The sequence below is a fragment of the Oncorhynchus keta genome, chromosome 35 (assembly GCF_023373465.1).
Source record: "Oncorhynchus keta strain PuntledgeMale-10-30-2019 chromosome 35, Oket_V2, whole genome shotgun sequence".
NCBI lineage: Eukaryota > Metazoa > Chordata > Actinopteri > Salmoniformes > Salmonidae > Oncorhynchus > Oncorhynchus keta.
The window spans coordinates 42,863,802-42,882,746 of NC_068455.1; the positions used below are offsets into that span (position 1 = coordinate 42,863,802).

An 18,945-nucleotide genomic window follows, 5' to 3' on the forward strand; every position below is an offset into this window, starting at 1 on the left:
GGTCCAATTTTCAGATAGGTGTCTTCTTATAAATAACGTTCACAACCCTTCTATGCTCGTTGGCAGGGGTAGGACATGCAGTGCGTCAAACCTCTCAAATAAAACAAAAAAACTGGCTACACAGACGCCCGGACTACCGAGACGCCGGTTGATTGAATAACAATTGTGTGTACATTTATTTCGCAGTGCTCGCGCATGCAACCTGGGCGGTCTAGTCACGGAGTCAAGCGCTTCCTGGTGGATTCATTCGAGGAGTTTCTCTAGTTTCAAGAAACTTTATTATAATATGTACATGTTCTAGGCTATAGATACAGTATGTTTACTATTGTAGCCTAAAAAACGCTAGTTTCAAGATAATAGTGTGGAACACACACCCTTGGATAGACTACCACATTGAGAGAGGAGCCAAGCACTCAGGTAAGCGCATCTTTCTTACTATTTTCAAATAAAATGTCATTGTATTGTTACATATGGGAACATCACTTCTTTTTTTTTTTTTTACAAAGTTGCCAAGTAAATGCTATTATACAAAGATAGGATAGGTGCTAATATTGTTCTATTCTGCTTGGGATTTCAAATGTTTTGCACTGATCTTTATTACCTGTGAAAATGTTTGATCATTTAAAATGATTTATTGTATAAAGGTTAAAAAAAATGTGCACGCACTGCGAACATCTTTCATTGCATTTATAATAAAGAAACCTAAATGATTTCATACAGTATTAGAAAACATTGTACAAGCAGTTCTTAAAAGGGCAATCTGGGGTATATAATTATATATAGCCATTTCTTCTTGAATAATTTATAAATACCTCATGAGCTTAGTTTAACTTTCTTAGTTAATCTTGTTATAATCTTGTTTTATCCCATTGTGTGTCCTTGCATCCATAGCTCCTTCAATGAATCTGAGTGGTTAAAATGTTTCCAGCAATACTGCTCAGCTGTTTACCAAAAAAGTAATTGTTTGAATCCCAGATTGCCCCTTTCAGCAAATCAGGCCTTTCTCTGTGCTGGGTTTCTGATAATAGGCAGAATCTACTGAACACCCAAAACCGATTACTGAAGGTGTTGTATGCAAAATGCAAAACTGGAAAACAGGAAAATAGGGTCCTGTAGGCTCAGCCCTAATTTGTGTGCTCTCTGACACCCGGAGTTGCATGGTAAATGGCCTATAGATTTTGGCGGCTGTTTTGTTAGACCTCAGTGTGGCTTCAGTGTCGCTTTTGACATTACTTGTATCTGTACAGGGTGGACTCTGAATTACTCTATGCAAAGTTTTATTGTCTTCTCAGGAATTGTGTCTTATTACTTTGGTCTCATCCCTCACACAATCCTTTAAATGCCGTGACACCCTGTGGAGATTGGGCCTGGGAATGTTTAGGTTACCGTAAGCTTGGTATTGTTTGATTGGTCAATGGTGGTTGGTTTTGGGTTGAAAGGTTACACCTTCAGATGTTGTAAATTGATTTAAATGTTGTTCTCTCTCTTGTATCCTGGAACTAGTCCATGGAGGAAGGTTGTTTGATCAGTTCTTATTTCCTAGGCTTCTGGCCTAATAAGCATCTCTTCTGTTCATGCTTTGTCTTCTAATTGGACCGTAAGCTTTATGCCTTGTGTGTGAATCCATTCATTGTTCAATATTAATTAAATATCTGCCGTTTGATATAGACAATTCTCAGACCAATTCTTGCTAGTCAACATCAACTCATTGGATCATGCTTGCTTGTATATTTTAATGAGCTTTTACGAAGTCAGATAAACATTATAATAGGCTAATTGCTTAGTCCTATTATAAGTCGCATGTGATGTATATACTGTAATATACTGTATATGCACATATATATAAAGTATTAATGCCCACTACAGTCTCACTATTGTTTGTGGAGAAATGCTCTAATGAAGGTTGACTGACCGAAAGCATAGCTACTATTAAAATACATTTTTATCTCACCGGAAGTGACTGGAAGTGTACAGACTGAAGTGGCAGCAAGTCTTAACCCTTAAATGGTTGAACATTTTGCCATGTCTTTTTGGTCTGTTTTCCTCTATAGTCACTGCTAGTTTTGAAGCCTTTGTTAAGGCCTCTAGAAGGGCAAGTAATTTAAAACGCCAAATATCCATAGATATGCTGTATTGTGTAAACACATTACCTACCAGCCAACCTGATTGCACTAATCCCTTGTAATTACAGTAAATTCTAGGAAATACAATCTCCTCCCCTTAATGAATTTCATTCATCCATTCATTTTTTCCTATATAAACAGTCAATTTAACGGCATTGTACTGTGTGTTATTAAACAGTACTTGCTTTGATACCATATTTATATTACAGTAGGTGTACTATAGAATGAAATGCAGAATTTTGCTTACCACGAGCTGCCTGTAAGCTACTGTTAATTTAAGAGTAAACCCTATACAGTGCATGATATTCAGCCCATTGAGAGTCATCCCTACCAAAATACATCTCATCTAACACAACTCAGGATAAGACCCAGACGCAGATATACGAGGCAGAAATCCCGAGTGGACAGCCATACCCTCTGCCCGAGACGATAGCGGGGAGCAGGGTGGCGGTCTTCCAGGTACGGCGACAGCGACGGATGAACATCTGGCCTGATGGTATGCTGACTTCTTGCTCAGGGAAGAGCGGGGGCTGATATCACATGGAACACTTGAAAGGCGAGAGACTAGTGGCCAAGCAGGGAAGGGTGTTGCAGGCGTATTCCACCCACGTGAGTTGTTGGCTCCAGGTGGTGGGGTTGGTCGAGACGAGGCACCTAAGCATAGTCTCCAGGTCTTGATTGGCACTCTCCGACTAGCCGTTGGACCGGGTATGAAACCTGGAGGACAAGCTTGCTCGATGACCCAATAAGGGTGCAGAACGCCTTCCAGAATCGGGACGAGAATTGACAACCACGATCAGAGACAATGTCGACAGGGAGTCCATGGATTTGGAAGACGTGCTGCACCATGAGCTGAGTCGTCTCTTTCGCTGAATGTATCTTGGGGAGAGGAATGAAATGGGCGGCTTTAGAGAACCTATCCACCACTGTCAGGATAGTGGTGTTGCCATCAGACGGAGGAAGCACAGTGACAAAATCCAGGGATATATGAGACCAGGGGCGATGAAGAACAGGGAGTGGCTGAAGGAGGCCTACATCAGAGTCTTATTCTGAGCACACACGTGCATGTGGCGATGAAGGCTGAGACATCAGGAACCATAGGGGGGCCACCAGAAGCATTGTCAGAGGAAGTCCAGGGTTCAACGGGAGCTAGGATGGCAGGTGAGCTTGGAGGAATGAGCACATTCCAGGACCTGAGATAAGGCAGAATCAGGGACAAAAATCCGGTTAGCCCCCCCAGGGTCCGGCTGGGAACGTTGTGCCTTGCGGACAAGGCTCTCGATACCTCAGACAATTGTAGCTGCAAGACATGAGGTAAGGAGGATGGTCTCAGAGTCAGAAGGTGTGGCAGCGGAACTATACATGCGAGAGAGAGCATCCGGCTTCACATTGAACATGCCACAGAGCACATAGTTGACCAGGGTATGGAACACTACGGGAGTGTTGGTGAGTCCAAACGTCATGACCAGGTACTCAGTATCCACTAGCTGTGTTGAAGGACGTGTTCTACTCGTCTCCTTCGCGTATCCGACCTAGGTGGTAGGCATTCCGAAGTTCCAACTTGGAAAAGATGGCTGCCCCCTGGAGAGGTTCGAAAGCCGAGGAGAGGAGTGGTAGAGGGTAACAATCCTTAACCGTGATGTCATTGAGGCCCCTGTAGTCGATACATGGACGCAGGTTCTTGTCCTTTTTCTCCACAAAGAAGAACCCTGCGCCGGCAGGGGAGGCAGAAGGATGAATGCTCCCAGCAGCCAGAGAGTCCTCAATGTAGTCCTCCATGGTCTCAGGGCCAGTTTGTGCTATAGAGACACAGGGCAAGACCCAGAATGCAGACACAGGAGGCAGATGGTTTGAGTCTGCAAGGGGCAGGCAATAGGCAGGTCGAGGACAGGCAGAAGTTCATTAACCAGGTCAGAGACTCTGTTGGACAACTAACTCTTTATCCACAATATAGCAGGGGGTGTAAAGCCATAACACATACTTTTTTTCCAGCAGCAGACTATGATCGATAATGTCAAAAGCCCCACTGAAGTCTGACAAAACAGCACCCATAATATGTTTATCACCAATTTCTCTCAGCCAATCAGTCATTTGTGTAAGTGCTGTAAAAATTGCAATGTATCAGGTCAAACACAATTTTTTCCAAAAGTTACTAAGGGTTGGTAACAGGTTGATTGGATGACTATTTGAGACAGTAAAGGGGGGTTTACTATTCTTTGGTAGCGGAATGACTTTTGCCTCCCTCCAGGCCTGAGGGCACATACTTTCTAGTAGGCTTAACTTGAAGATATGGCAAATAGGAGTGACAATATCATCTGCTATTATCCTCAGTAATTTTCCATCCAAGTTGTCAAACACCGGTGGCTTGACTTGGTTGATAGACAACAAAACATTTTTCACCTCTTCCACACTCACTTTATGGAATAAAAAAATGACAATACTTCATCATTTGGTCAGATATAGTTGGATGTGTAGTGTCAGCGTTTGTTGCTGGCATGTCATGCCTAAGTTTGCTAATCTTGACAATTTAAAAAATAATTAAAATAGTTGGTCATATCAGTGGGTTTAATGAGTCATCTGATTCAATGAATGATGAAGCTGAGTTTGCCTTTTTGCCCAAAATGTCATTTAAGGTGCTCCAAAGCTTTTTACTATCATTCTTTATATCATTTATCTTAGCGTTATAGTATAGTTTCAACACCTCCACCACTGGCATTTGTCTTTTCTGTAAACGTTATAACCTTGTATTGTTACCACTGAATTATCAAAGGTATTATCTAAGTGAGTTTCAGAGATAATCAAAATATGAATGTCATCTGTTACTAGCAAGTTAACCTTGTTTCTTAGGCTACATATGATAACGTTGGCTATCTTTGAACACTTTTCTGGGATGCTTGATTGTTTTCATTGTTTTTATTGGGAAGCTTAGCAGAATTAGACATGCTCATGCTGTTTATGTTAGTGCAGGGTGAGCTGCACACATGGGACTTCCTACTATGGCACACCGCCTCAGTGCTAACACTATAACTCTGATTCATAGGCACATGATTGCTGCATACAATAGCTGTGGGATCAGCAAAGGCATTCAGCGCAGTTAGAGGGGCATAAATTAGGTTACGTACATTGTGTCTTCCAACGCCCCTGGGATAATTGCTGAAACATTATGACAACTCAGCGACACAATGGTAGGAATTTACTGAGCTGGGCTTGAGTCATTGACAAGTAATTGTCTCAATGCAGCCTTATAATGCTGTGCAAGGATCCAGGAACCCAAATTATTTGGATGGATCCCATCCTCCTTATCAAACGAGCTTTGTTTCCAGAAGGTATCAAAACTGTCAATAAATGTTACACCCACAGAGCTGAAATAGTCTCGTAGCCAGTTATGGAGGGCTAAAAGTTTGCTGAAACGTTAAATGCCACGCTCAACTCCATTAGTTCTTTAAAATCCATTTTCAGCTTGTGCTCAGCTGCCCTTCATAATGTCATTGAATCCCACATGAACTGTGATAGACTCAATTTCCTGATGCTGATTTTAAACTGTTTGGGAGCAGCTTATTGATATCCTGTGCTCGTGCTCCTGGATAGCACAACGTTTTTGCCCCACAGACTGAGAAGGGAATGGAGAAATCTACCCCTCATCATCATTCCTACCCCTCACACAATTCTTTGAACCTTTCACGGATCCACGAGAAGCAGGATAGCGTATGCCCGCTGCTTCCCCCGATAGGTCCAGACCTCCCACAGAAGGCAGTGTCCATCAGATCCAGAGAGAGGGAAATGAGCTGAACTCGACAACGAAGCCACTGCTGGAGTCAGCGTAGTTGGAGTCAGCACCGCCATCGCAGACATAGGCAGTCCCAGCGACGAAGGTGCAGTTAGATCTGGCACCAGTGCAGCAAAGCTATTCCTTATGTCAATCTGCACCGAACCTCTCGCAATCACTGCCGTCCGCTTAGCAGCATGCTGCTTCCTTTGGTTTCCACGACTTGTGACATGGGGACCAGAAGCTGATTGGAATAATCTTCTTTGCTGTTCTCTGTCTACTTCATTACAAGATGGAGTAGGAGAAGCAGATGGAGACAACGTCCTTGGCAGGCAAGTTCTAGGTAGCACAGGCCATTCGGATAGGGACAAATGACAGGGCTGGAAAACATCCATCAGGCCCGAGCGGCATCCAGCCATAGGAGTTGAGAACGAGAAAGTTCCCATTTGCATTACCCCCGTAAATTAGCGCAGAATTGAGATTTGCTGGCCAATTGTAGGCACCTCATTCCTGTAATCTTCTGCAAGCAAACAATTGCTTCATTTGAACTCTGGGTTGTCAATACAGTGGAGTCGACCATGTGTGAATGTTGCAGTTGTTTACAAGGCCTATGCCAAACATTAGGAATGTCTTCCTAATATTGACCCTCCCCCTCCACACACACACACACACACACTGATTGAAGTGGATTTAACAAGGGACATCATTAAGGGATCATAGCATTCACCTGGTCAATCTATTTCATGGAAAGAGCAAGTGTTCTTAATGTTTTGTACACTGTATATATTTAGTGTATAATGTATATTTACTCATCAGATCGGACTTGCCGTAACATAAGTTCCCTAGATTATTTTTCTTACAGGGCTGTTTTCTTTCATTTCAAGTTTAAGAAAGAAGAAAGACAAGTCTTAACGTGACATATTAACACATTTACACTAAATTTCTTTGTACTTCCTTTCCTTGGAAAAGGGTTTGGGATTTACTGGAACCAGGACATATCCATCCTTAAGGATTTTAGTGACGTAGTTCCTCCGGATTGTGGGAATCCCATTGAACTGACCAGGGTAAGTACACATTAGGCAAAGCATCAGTCCAGATATCATGTCATTACATACAATATCATAGCACTTTTTATATACACTTTATTATTTTCCTAATACGTGAGTTGTTAAGCCACTAAGTAGGGCTTATGAAGCCTTTATAGCCACCATTTTTGTAAAGTAGGACCCCTCTTGTTATTGCCTGTTATACTGATGACAGAGCAGGAAGACATTAGTCTAGATTTGACTGGAAATATGCTCATCATTCACTCATCATCACAAACAGAGAGCACAGTGTCGAAAGTCCACTAAAGTGAATATTGCAGTGAGTCTTGAAATATGACTCTAATAGGAAGTATTTTTCTCACAGAGGGAGTTGCTTGCTTTAGCAAAACCAACAGTGGAGTCGACCATGGGGGATAAAGAGGACTTAGTAGTGACCACGGCTGTGAACTTTGTTGGGAACGGAAACTTCCTGGACTCGGCGTTCCGCTACACCTTCTTCCCAGTGTTCTACGGTGTTGTGTTCATCCTTGGGCTGATATCCAATAGTTACGCGCTGTTCGTGCTGTGGCGCCTGCGCGATGCCAAGGCCTTGAACGAGATCTGCATCTACATGGCCAACCTGACTGTGGCCGACCTCCTCTTCGTGTCCGCCCTCCCCTTCTGGATTGGCTACTACCATCATGATGGCGTCTGGCTCTACGGCGAATTCCTGTGCCGTGTCACCGGCGTGTTCTTCTTCATCAACACCTACTGCTCCATCCTCTTCCTTGCTGCCATCAGTATCAACCGCTACTGGGCCATCACGCGTCCGCTGGATGCCGCCTCGTCCGACCATTGGTGCCGTGGGGTGGCTGTCACAGCGGTCATCTGGGGGGTCACTCTGTCCATGTCTGTGCCATACCTCGTGCAGACGGGCATTCAGAAGGACAAGAGCAACGTGTCGCGATGCTTCGAGGGCTACCACCATGAGACGGATGGCGAGAAGCGGCTGGTGGCCGCAACCCACCTTATTATTGTGGGGTGCTTCGTCTTGGTCTTCTTCCTCGTCGTAGTGTGTAATCTGCTCATCGCCCGGGCGTTACTAGACCAGTCCCTTACCCAGGCTCGGGGCTCCAGTTCCTCCAAACCCCGGGGGGTGAAGGGCCGGGCCCTGCAGATGCTGTGTGCTGTGGTGGGGGTGTTCGTGGTGTGCTTCCTCCCCCACCACATTGTCCAGGGCCCCTGGACCCTGGCTGTGCTGGAGATCAAGGAGGGCTGGGGCAGCACGGAATGGAGCCAGAAGACCAAGCAATGGTTGAACGACGCCCACCAGGTCACCCTGATGCTAATGGGGCTCAACTGCCTCTTCGATCCCGTGGTGTACTGCTTCGCCACCAGGAGGTTCCACATGTATATCAAGGACCATCTGAAAAAGGTGGGGAGGGGCAGAGCCTGCTCGGAAACAGCCATCACACACATCTCTATAGTGGAATGCAAGAATGTGAGCCAGCGGCTCCATAGCGAACAGCAGTAGCTCAATAATTAAAGTCCTTCACTGTAACGGTTTAAATTTAATTTATATGGTAAATTTGGGTATTATCAATAGTAAAGTACTCCAAACATTTTACTTCAGCATAGTGTAAATTGTTGTGGGCGGGGAAACAATTGCTTTATTTTGAATGGTACTGTAATTCCACCCCACAGAATACAGTACTGTACCTTGTCTTTGGGGGGCCAAAAACATTTTGACCACTTGTGAGTGCATGTTATTGTTGTTTCTGGCAGCAAGTCTTAAATGGTTGAGCATTTTGCCATGTCCTTTTGGTCTGTACCCCTGTAGTCGCTGCCAGTTTGGAAGATTTTGTTAAGGCCTCTACAGGTGCAAGTAATATAAAACACCAATTATGCATTAATATGCTGTGGGATGTTTACAACCAGATGCATCTGGTTTTCAAGGGAAAAGGAAAGAGAGCCTGTGACGCCTACACGACTTCCGCTTTTGAACGTTAACAAGGCGACACTCCATCTTAACTCCTCCTCCACATTTATTGGATTGGTTGAACAGTGCAGAAGAGAACCTCCCCTACCATTTTTTTCTTCTCGTCAGCTACGTTAGGTTACCTAGCAGCCAACCTGCTTGCACCAATCCCTTGTAATTACAGTAAAATACTGTGAAATACAAACCTGTCCCCTCAAAGAATTTCATTCATCCATTCATCCATGTGCCGACCTTACAGTGAAGTGCTTACTTACATACAAGCCCTTAACTAACAATGCAGTTAAGAAAAATAAGTGTTTAGAAAGTATTTACTAAAATAAACTGAAGTAAAAAATAAAAATAAGAAAATAGAAAAATATTTAAAGAACAAAAATAAAATAACAGTATTGCGGCTATATACCGGTACAGAATCGATGTGCGGGGGCACCGGTTAGTTGAGGTAATATTTACATGAAGATAGAGGTAAAGTGACTATGCATAAATAATAAAGTAGCCATTTGATTAGCTGTTAAATTTCACCACCTCTTTCGTCCTGTTCTTTTTCTCTTTGAGCGTAAACAGAGTATAAAAGCAGAAGTTTCATAGGGAACTGGAACTTCTATAAAGGATAAATTCACCCCGTATACAATTCCCCCTGGAAGGAGATTAAGGGCTCTATTCAGAAATCCTCATTATTTCGTTGAATGATTTAACATTTGAGTGTCATTATTTCCATATAGCCTATACTTTCTCGTTCTGAACTTCTAACGTGAGTCGGACGGGTCTGGCTTTGTGACAATGATCAAGACCAGCTGCTCACCGATATGACAGCTCCAATGCAGTTACACCTCCGACACCGCCAAAACATCAGCTATCTGGGTGTCGGCTATTGCCGGTTAATGCTGATCTGATTGAATCTAGGCCTAAGGGTCCCACTGTTCAGCAAGAGTAGGAGCAGGGCAAGTTTCATTCAGCCATCAGACTGCTGAACAGTGGGACGGATGGACAGTAGGCCCCAGAGACTTTGAATATGTGAAAATCTAAATGTGTGACTTGTGTACTAGCTTTCCAGTTTTTCCTACGTCATGTAATATATTGTGTTGTGTTTGTGTATTTGTATGCTGACATCACAAAATGAATTTACATGTAAAATGGACAAAGTATATCGTATCATATCGTATTTGTTTTGCAATTTTGTACGACAAATTTTGCAAAACAAATACTGGGAGCCAAGAAGTACTTTTAAAAGTGTGATGCATTGCTATTATTGTTATTGCTATTATTATTATTGTAAAGAATGATGAAGTAACAAGCTTTAAGGTCATTTTATGAGGCTGGTAACCATCCTAGATGTCAATTCAACATTTCTTCCATGTTGGGTCAGCGTAATTTCATTGAAATGACGTGGAAACAATGTTGATTCAACCTGTGTATGCCCAGTGGGATGTGATGAACTTGATGACTTCTCAGCTGTCAGCTGCTGAAGTATAAACAGAGACGGTTTATGAAGTAACTTGACCACTGGTATAAATGTTGCACTTTACTGTAACTCTTTGTATGTGATGCAATCAGAACATATTGTGTAACGTTGTACTGCATTCTCAAATAAAACATATCTACCAGATATATTGTTATTGAAATACCAGTTGTTTTTTTGTTTCACAAATTCAAAGCTACCATTAAAAGATTATGGGAAACAAACAGAAATGTACAATTTTCAATTTCCAAAGACTTATATCCAAAACATTCAAATTCACTTCCCTAGGAGATGGACGGAAGCAATACTGCAATGCATTCCAGCAAGAGTTGTTCACAATCTAGTCTGGTTGCAGCAAGAACTAGACCTTGTTTCAAATATATCAAGAAATTGTGTTATTATGCCTAGCAATCAACAAATGTACATTGTTTAGAACACACGTTTACAAGTCTCGTCACAAATGACAGCTCCAATAAGCCCCTATGGTGAACGACGTGAATGAGAAGCTTGTAGAATCATGAATCTTAAAAAATTTCAGTTCATCAATCTCTGGTCCTACCTGCCCTCTATGGTGAATGAGAGGCTTGGGGAATCATGACTCTCTTGAGTTTTCAGTTCACTGTTCTCTGGTAGGGGGTCCTGCGTGCTCTGGGGATTACTGACTCAAGTGAATGAAATTAGTCTAAAGGTTTGTTATTTTGACTGAACGAGTCAAAGATCAGTCAGTAAAAAGAGCTGAACTTCCCATCATTACCTTAAACAGGACAAATTAAGAGACAGAAACCAGTTGCTTTGTTTTGACTGCAGAAGAGAGGTGAGAGGTCAGTGTTACATCACTTCCTGGTGACAATCCAGCCAAAGCGTTCTTCTGGCTTCTTAGATATTTTTCTGTTATTAAATGTGCAAAAGTTTGGGTGTTACTAGCACGGCCCCCTAGCCAGGCTCGGGGCTCCAGTTCCTCCAAACCCAGGGGGGTGAAGGGCCGGGCCCTGCAGATGCTGTGTGCTGTTGTGGAGGTTTTCGTGGGGTGCTTCCTCCCCCACCACGTAGTCCAGAGCCCCTGGACCCTGGTTGTGCTGGAGATCAAGGAGGACTAGGGCAGCATGGACTGAGATCAGAGGACCAGGCAGTGGTTGAACGACGCCCACCAGGTCACCCTGATGCTGATGGAGCTCAACTGCCTCTTGGACCCCGTATTGTACTTCTTCACCAACAGGAGGTGCTACCTGTACGTCAAGGACCATCTGAAAAAGGTGGGGAGGGACGAAGGGTGCTCTGAAACAGCCATCACACACGTCACTATGGTGGAGAGTAAGAATGTGAGCCAGTGGCTCCATAGTGAATGGCAGCAGCTCAAGAATTAAAGTCCTAGACCGTAACGGAAAACTGTAATTGATACAGTAAGTTTGGATATTATCAATAGTAAAATATTCTAAACATTTTACTGCAGCATAGTGTAAATTGTTGTGAGCGGGGAAATAATTGCTTTATTTTGAATGGTACTGTAATTCCACCCCACAGAATACAGGACTGTACCATGTCTTTGAAGCACCAAAAAATGTTTGCACCCATGAGTGAAAATGCTGTACCAATTGAACTCTTATGTTATATTGTATTTCACACTGTATCTTACACTTTATTCTTGTGACAGACTTCTGACTTCAATTTCCTCATTCCACCTATTTCTCTATTTCTCTTTGAGTGTGATCAGATTAGAAAAGCAGAAGTTACATAGGGAACAGGAGCTTCGAAAAATGATAGATTCACCCCTTACACAATTCCAAGAGGTTTGTGTGGTGCGATGTGAAATTGTATATCGTTGTTGAGAGCTGCGGCCATCTGGAATGAGATTAAGAGGTATAGGGGGCAGCATTTTCACTTTTGGATAAATAGCGTGCCCAATTTCAACTTCCTGCTACTCATGCCAAGAATATAAGATATGCAAATTATTAGTAGATTTGGATAGAAAACACTGAAGTTTCTAAAACTGTTTGAATCATGTCTGTGAGTGTAGCAGGCAAAACCCGAGGACTAACCGCTCAGATTGTTTTTTTTTAGGTCTCTGTCTGTTCAGTGAGTTCTCATTGGGACACTACCGTTTCCACTGGATGTCACCAGTCTTTGGAATTTGGTTGAGGTTATTCATTTGTGCAATGAAGAAGTACGGCCATCTAGGAACTGCGAAACACTGCAATAGCATCGAATAGTCCCCGCGATATGCAACTGTTCAGGGAAGTCAGGAACCAATACACGCAGTCAGTCAGGAAAGCTAAGGCCAGCTTCTTCAGGCAGAAGTTTGCATCCTGTAGCTCCAACTCCAAAAAGTTCTGGGACACTGTGAAGTCCATGGAGAACAAGAGCACCTCCTCCCAGCTGCCCACTGCACTGAGGCTAGGGAACACGGTCACCACCGACAAATCCATGATTATCGAAAACTTCAACAAGCATTTCTCAATGGCTGGCCATGCCTTCCGCCTGGCTACTCCTACCTCGGCCAACAACTCCGCCCCCCGCAGCTCCTCGCCCAAGCCTCTCCAGGTTCTCCTTTACCCAAATCCAGATAGCAGATGTTCTGAAAGAGCTGCAAAACCTGGACCCGTATAAATCAGCTGGGCTTGACAATCTGGACCCTCTATTTCTGAAACTATTCGCCGCCATTGTCGCAACCCCTATTACCAGCCTGTTCAACATCTCTTTCATATCGTCTGAGATCCCCAAGGATTGGAAAGCTGCCGCAGTCATCCCCCTCTTCAAAGGGGGAGACACCCTGGACCCAAACTGTTACAGACCTATATCCATTCTGCCCTGCCTATCTAAGGTCTTCGAAAGCCAAGTCAACAAACAGGTCACTGACCATCTCGAATCCCACCGTACCTTCTCCGCTATGCAATCTGGTTTCCGAGCCGGTCACGGGTGCACCTCAGCCACACTCAAGGTACTAAACAACATCATAACCACCATCGATAAAAGACAGTACTGTGCAGCCGTCTTCATCGACCTTGCCAAGGCTTTCGACTCTGTCAATCACCATATTCTTATCGGCAGACTCAGTAGCCTCGGTTTTTCGGATGACTGCCTTGCCTGGTTCACCAATTACTTTGCAGACAGAGTTCAGTGTGTCAAATCTGAGGGCATGCTGTCCGGTCCTCTGGCAGTCTCTATGGGGGTGCCACAGGGTTCAATTCTCAGGCCGACTCTTTTCTCTGTATATATCAATGATGTTGCTCTTGCTGCGGGCGATTCCCTGATCCACCTCTACGCAGACGACACCATTCTATATACTTTCGGCCCGTCATTGGACACTGTGCTATCGAACCTCCAAACGAGCTTCAATGCCATACAACACTCCTTCCGTGGCCTCCAACTGCTCTTAAACGCTAGTAAAACCAAATGCATGCTTTTCAACCGATCGCTGTCTGCACCCGCATGCCCGACAAGCATCACCACACTGGATGGTTCCGACCTTGAATATGTGGACACCTATAAGTACCTAGGTGTTTGGCTCGACTGCAAACTCTCCTTCCAGACCCATATCAAACATCTCCACTCGAAAATCAAATCAAGAGTCGGCTTTTTATTCCGCAACAAAGCCTCCTTCACTCACGCTGCCAAGCTTACCCTAGTAAAACTGACTATCCTACCGATCCTCGACTTCGGCGATGTCATCTACAAAATTGCTTCCAACACTCTACTCAGCAAACTGGATGCAGTTTATCACAGTGCCATCCGTTTTGTCACTAAAGCACCTTATACTACCCACCACTGCGACTTGTATGCTCTAGTCGACTGGCCCTCGCTACATATTCGTCGCCAGACCCACTGGCTCCAGGTCATCTACAAGGCCATGCTAAGTAAAGCTCCGCCTTATCTCAGTTCACTGGTCACGATGGCAACACCCATCCGTAGCACGCGCTCCAGCAGGTGTATCTCACTGATCATCCCTAAAGCCAACACCTCATTCGGCCGCCTTTCGTTCCAGTACTCTGCTGCCTGTGACTGGAACAAATTGCAAAAATCGCTGAAGTTGGAGACTTTTATCTCCCTCACCAACTTCAAACATCAGCTATCTGAGCAGCTAACCGATCGCTGCAGCTATACATAATCTATTGGTAAATAGCCCACCCATTTTCACCTACCTCATCCCCACAGTTTTTATTTATTTACTTTTCTGCTCTTTTGCACACCAATATCTCTACCTGTACATGATCATCTGATCATTTATCACCCCAGTGTTAATCTGCAATATTGTAATTATTCGCCTCCCTCCTCATGCCTTTTGCACACATTGTATATAGACTCCCCTTTTTTACTACTGTGTTATTGATTTGTTAATTGTTTACTCCATGTGTAACTCTGTGTTGTCTGTTCACACTGCTATGCTTTATCTTGGCCAGGTCACAGTTGCAAATGAGAACTTGTTCTCAACTAGCCTACCTGGTTAAATAAAGGTGAAATAAAAAAAATAAAAATAAAAATGATTGTGTCCCACTTGTTGTTGATTCTTCACAAAAAAATACAGTTTTATATCTTTATGTTTGAAGCCTGAAATGTGGCAAAAGGTCGCAAAGTTCAAGGGGGCCGAATACTTTCGCAAGGCACTGTATTTTGGATATAAAAATAATCTTTATGGAACAAAAGGAACATTCATTCTGTAACTGGGAGTCTTGTGAGTGCAAACATCCGAAGATCAAAGGCAAGCGATTCATTTTATTGCTTTTCTGACTTCTGTGACCAATCTACTTTGCTGCTAGCTGTTTGTTTTGTTTTGTCTGCTGAGAGAGATGTCCTTACATAAACGGTTGGTTTGCTTTCGCTGTAAAGCTTTTTTAAATCTGACACGCCAGGTGGATTAACAACAAGCTAAGCTGTGTTTTGCTATATTGCACTTGTAATTTCATGAAAATAAAATATTTTTTTGTAATTTAATTAGAATTTGGCGCTCTGCAATTCAGTGGATGTTGACGAAAATGATCCCACTAACGGGATGGGTGCGCCAAGAAGTTAACAGGTCAAACTTGCTCACAAACTTTGTTACTCTGACCTGATCAACGCAGTCCTCCATCCGAGGAAGAGGAAATGAATCTGGCTTAGTGACACTGTTTACCTTACTGTAGTCCATACAAAATCGGTTTGTCCCATCTAGTTTATGACCAAGACACAGGGATAAGCCCAGCTGGAGAAAGAAGGCTCTGCAATATCACTCTCCACCATGTAGCTGATCTCAGCATCTAGACAACGCCATTTCTCGGAAGAAACTCTATAGAACCGCTGACGGATGGGTTCAGCATCTTCAACGTCAATATCGTGTTCTATTAAGTTTGTATCTGTAGGCGTATCAGAAAACAAAACTGGAAAACGCTGAATCAGACCGACCAACTCGCCTCTCCTATTTAGCAGGTAGATGAGCGAGAATGCTATCCAAAACATCCAGTGATTAAATTTTTCAATCTACCCTGCATTACGCAATCATTGGGACTAGGGACATCCTCCTCACAGACATACCATGACAAAAAGAAGAACCCAGCGATGTAACAGTACCGGCCAAAATAACAGGTTTACCGTCCTCTGAGGACTCCCACTGTTCAGCCCCAGAGGAATGTGTGTAATAGGGTTTAGCAGATTTACATTGCACAGTTGGTATGCTTTCCTCCATTTCGGAGTTGCAACTAGATAGTTTTGCATAAACGGAGCACAACCGTTTATGGACCTTGAAACTTGGCTTGAAAAGGGGAACTAACAATTGGCAGCAGAGCAAGAGCAAGAACCTGGTCACCTAGACTAAAGGGATACCAAGGAGGTGGCTTGGGAGACTTCCAGTCACCCTGGAGTACTACTAGAAGCCCACACAAACAATGTCCGAACACTAGGTCATTTGGACTGAAACCTGTGCTCTTCTGTGAAACCTTCCAGGTGGCTAACAGTAACTATGGCAACACCTACTCGCAATCCGTCTCCATCTCCGTACAATAAGCTCTCAACAAAGACTTACGTGTTTGATGGAAACGTTCCAGCGCTGCTGGACTCTGTGCGTGATAGGCGTGAGCCAAATCGTGTTTAATATAGAGCTGTTGGAGGACCTGACCAAACAGATTAAAGGTGAAATTAGAACCTTGGTCATTCAGAATAACAGTAGGGATTCCAAACAGCGAGAAACTGAGTCAAAGCTTTTAGCACGGACATAGTCGTGATAGAGCGGATAGGATAGGCAGCAGGAAACCTAGTGGTCTGACACATCACAGTGAACAGGTAACTACTTAGAGTGAAGCTGAGGGCCAAAAGTCAACATACAGGTACTCAAAAGGCTGGTTGACTACGGGAATAGGAAACAGCTGTACCGGCTTAACTTCTCTAGGGTCCAAATTAAACAGCCTGCTCCTCGGGCCCCGAAGATATGATATGGATATGGATAGATTTGGATAGAAAACACTAAAGTTTCCAAAACTGTTAAAATAGTGTCTGTGAGTCTAACTGATTTGGCAGGCAAAAACATGAGAAAAATCCATTCAGGAAGTAGTTTTTTGTTTTGTTTTGTAGTTTTCTATTCAATGCCATTAAAGTATCCATTGACTTAGGACTCAAATTGCAGTACCTATGCCTTCCACTAACAGTCTTTAGAAATTGTTTCAGGCTTGTATTCTTATAAATGAGGGAGTAAGACCAGTCTGAATGAGTGGACCCTGACTCATCACAGAGCTTTTTCATGCGCAATCCCGAGAGAGTGCCTTTCTTGTTGACCTTTTAGCCTTGACAACGTTATTGTCCGGTTGAAATATTATAGATAATTTGGGCTAAAAACAACCTGATGATTGAATATAAACATTGTTTGACATGTTTATAACTTCTAACTTTACGGATACAATTTGGATTTTTTTTGTCTGCCTGTTTTGACTGTGTTTGAGCCTGTGGATTACTGAAGAAAACATGCATACAAAACAGAGGTTTTTGGATATAAAGAGACTATCGAACAAAAGGAAAATGTATTGAGTAAATGAATGTCTTCTGAGTGCAACCACCATATGAATATCATTAAAGGTAAGGGATTAATTTTATCTCTATTTCTGAGTTTTGTAACTCTTCTGCCTGTTTGTAATGATTTGTCTGCTGTGCTATGTTCTCAAATAATCTCAAGGTATGCTTTCGCCGTAAAGCATTTTTTAAATCTGACACCGTGGTCGGATTCACCTATGTAAAATATATGTTTTGTTTTCTGAATTTTTATAATGAGTATTTCTGTATTTGAATTTGGCGCTCTGCAATCTCACTGGATATTGGCCAGGTGGGACGGCGTCCCACATACCCTAGAGAGGTTTTAGTAGCTTAATTAGGTTTACCCATTAAATGACAGGTGTGACAGGTTTTGATGAATGCAGAAACATCCCTCTTTATCCTACAATAGCTCAACCCTAGTCTTCGTGTGGATTCGTGTGGGTAATTACGCACTGTAGCCCCCTGGCATGAAAAAAATACAGCACGCACTGGCATTCCTTCCAAAATCACTGATACGTCTCCGAGGCACTATACCGAACACTTGACAGTGTTGACAGACACTTGACAGACTTGACAGTGAACATCAACCAAAGCGCATCCCAATTATCATTAACCCATCATAATGCAACAACAAAAAAATACTCTACGCAAAAATGTCTAGGAACCAACCTTACATCCCGGACAAGCCCCCACTTGTTACTAACCGTTTCATAGCCCATAACAAAGAGGGAGACAACAACGGAGATAAAGAAATAACAAACATATATTTACTACATAAAGTAATCTGTATGCAAGTAACAATGGTGTGTGTTGCCAGTAGTGTAAGTGAGTGGATGCGTGCATAGATGGTGATAATGAGGGGTGTTGAGAGGTGCCAAACCAAACACAAAGAAGCCCAAAAATGCCACAACAAAAACCAACGGTGTGTCTGCTTGGAGAGAGTCTCCTCGATGTATGGGGGAAAGGTCTGTTCCATTTTACTGACGACCCTCCCAGCTCTGCCCACCGACATCCTATTAAGGAAAACAAGAGCAGAGAGAAAGAATAAGGCAGGTGGGAGGGTCATCACGGTACCAGTCCAATTGTCCATCAACGGTCAGTATAGTCGTGTAGTTGAATGTCATATAACACTTTCATAACTCGTTAAAGTTGGTCTATAAACGCACACATGAAGGGTCAATGTATACATTCTACACAGTCAATGTAAAGTCAAATCTATGTATTTCCCATTCATAAAGCACTTCATGGTAAATAACTGTGCAGTTTGCCACTCTGCTCTACAACACTATTAAAAGGTCTATATGAATTCTATGCAGTTAATGTAATGTCATTTATATTTTCCCATTCATAAAGCATTTATAAACTTGCCTCACTTATCAAAAGAATAGCGACTCATCACAGAATGTTACAGGAAACATTAACATTTTGTTTACATTTTACAGGTATAGCACAGAAAATTTTAACTATTTATATTAAATTCCCTAGGAGAGGGATGGAAGCAATACTGCAATGCATTCCGGCAAGAGTTGTTCACAATCTAGTCTGGTTGCAGCAAGAACTAGATCTTGTTTCAAATGTATCAAGAAATG

At 43.0% G+C, this 18,945-nt stretch overlaps 1 protein-coding gene across 1 annotated transcript; it reads left to right on the top strand.

Annotated features, from left to right (window-relative positions):
• Positions 1-10,518, top strand: LOC118368526 (platelet-activating factor receptor). The gene is made up of 3 exons (XM_035752688.2): positions 1-417; positions 6,859-6,953; positions 7,300-10,518. Exon 3 carries the CDS (start codon positions 7,342-7,344, stop codon positions 8,446-8,448), a length of 1,107 nt encoding a protein of 368 aa, XP_035608581.1. The 5' UTR covers positions 1-417; positions 6,859-6,953; positions 7,300-7,341; the 3' UTR covers positions 8,449-10,518.
• The last annotated feature ends 8,427 nt before the right edge of the window (positions 10,519-18,945 follow it).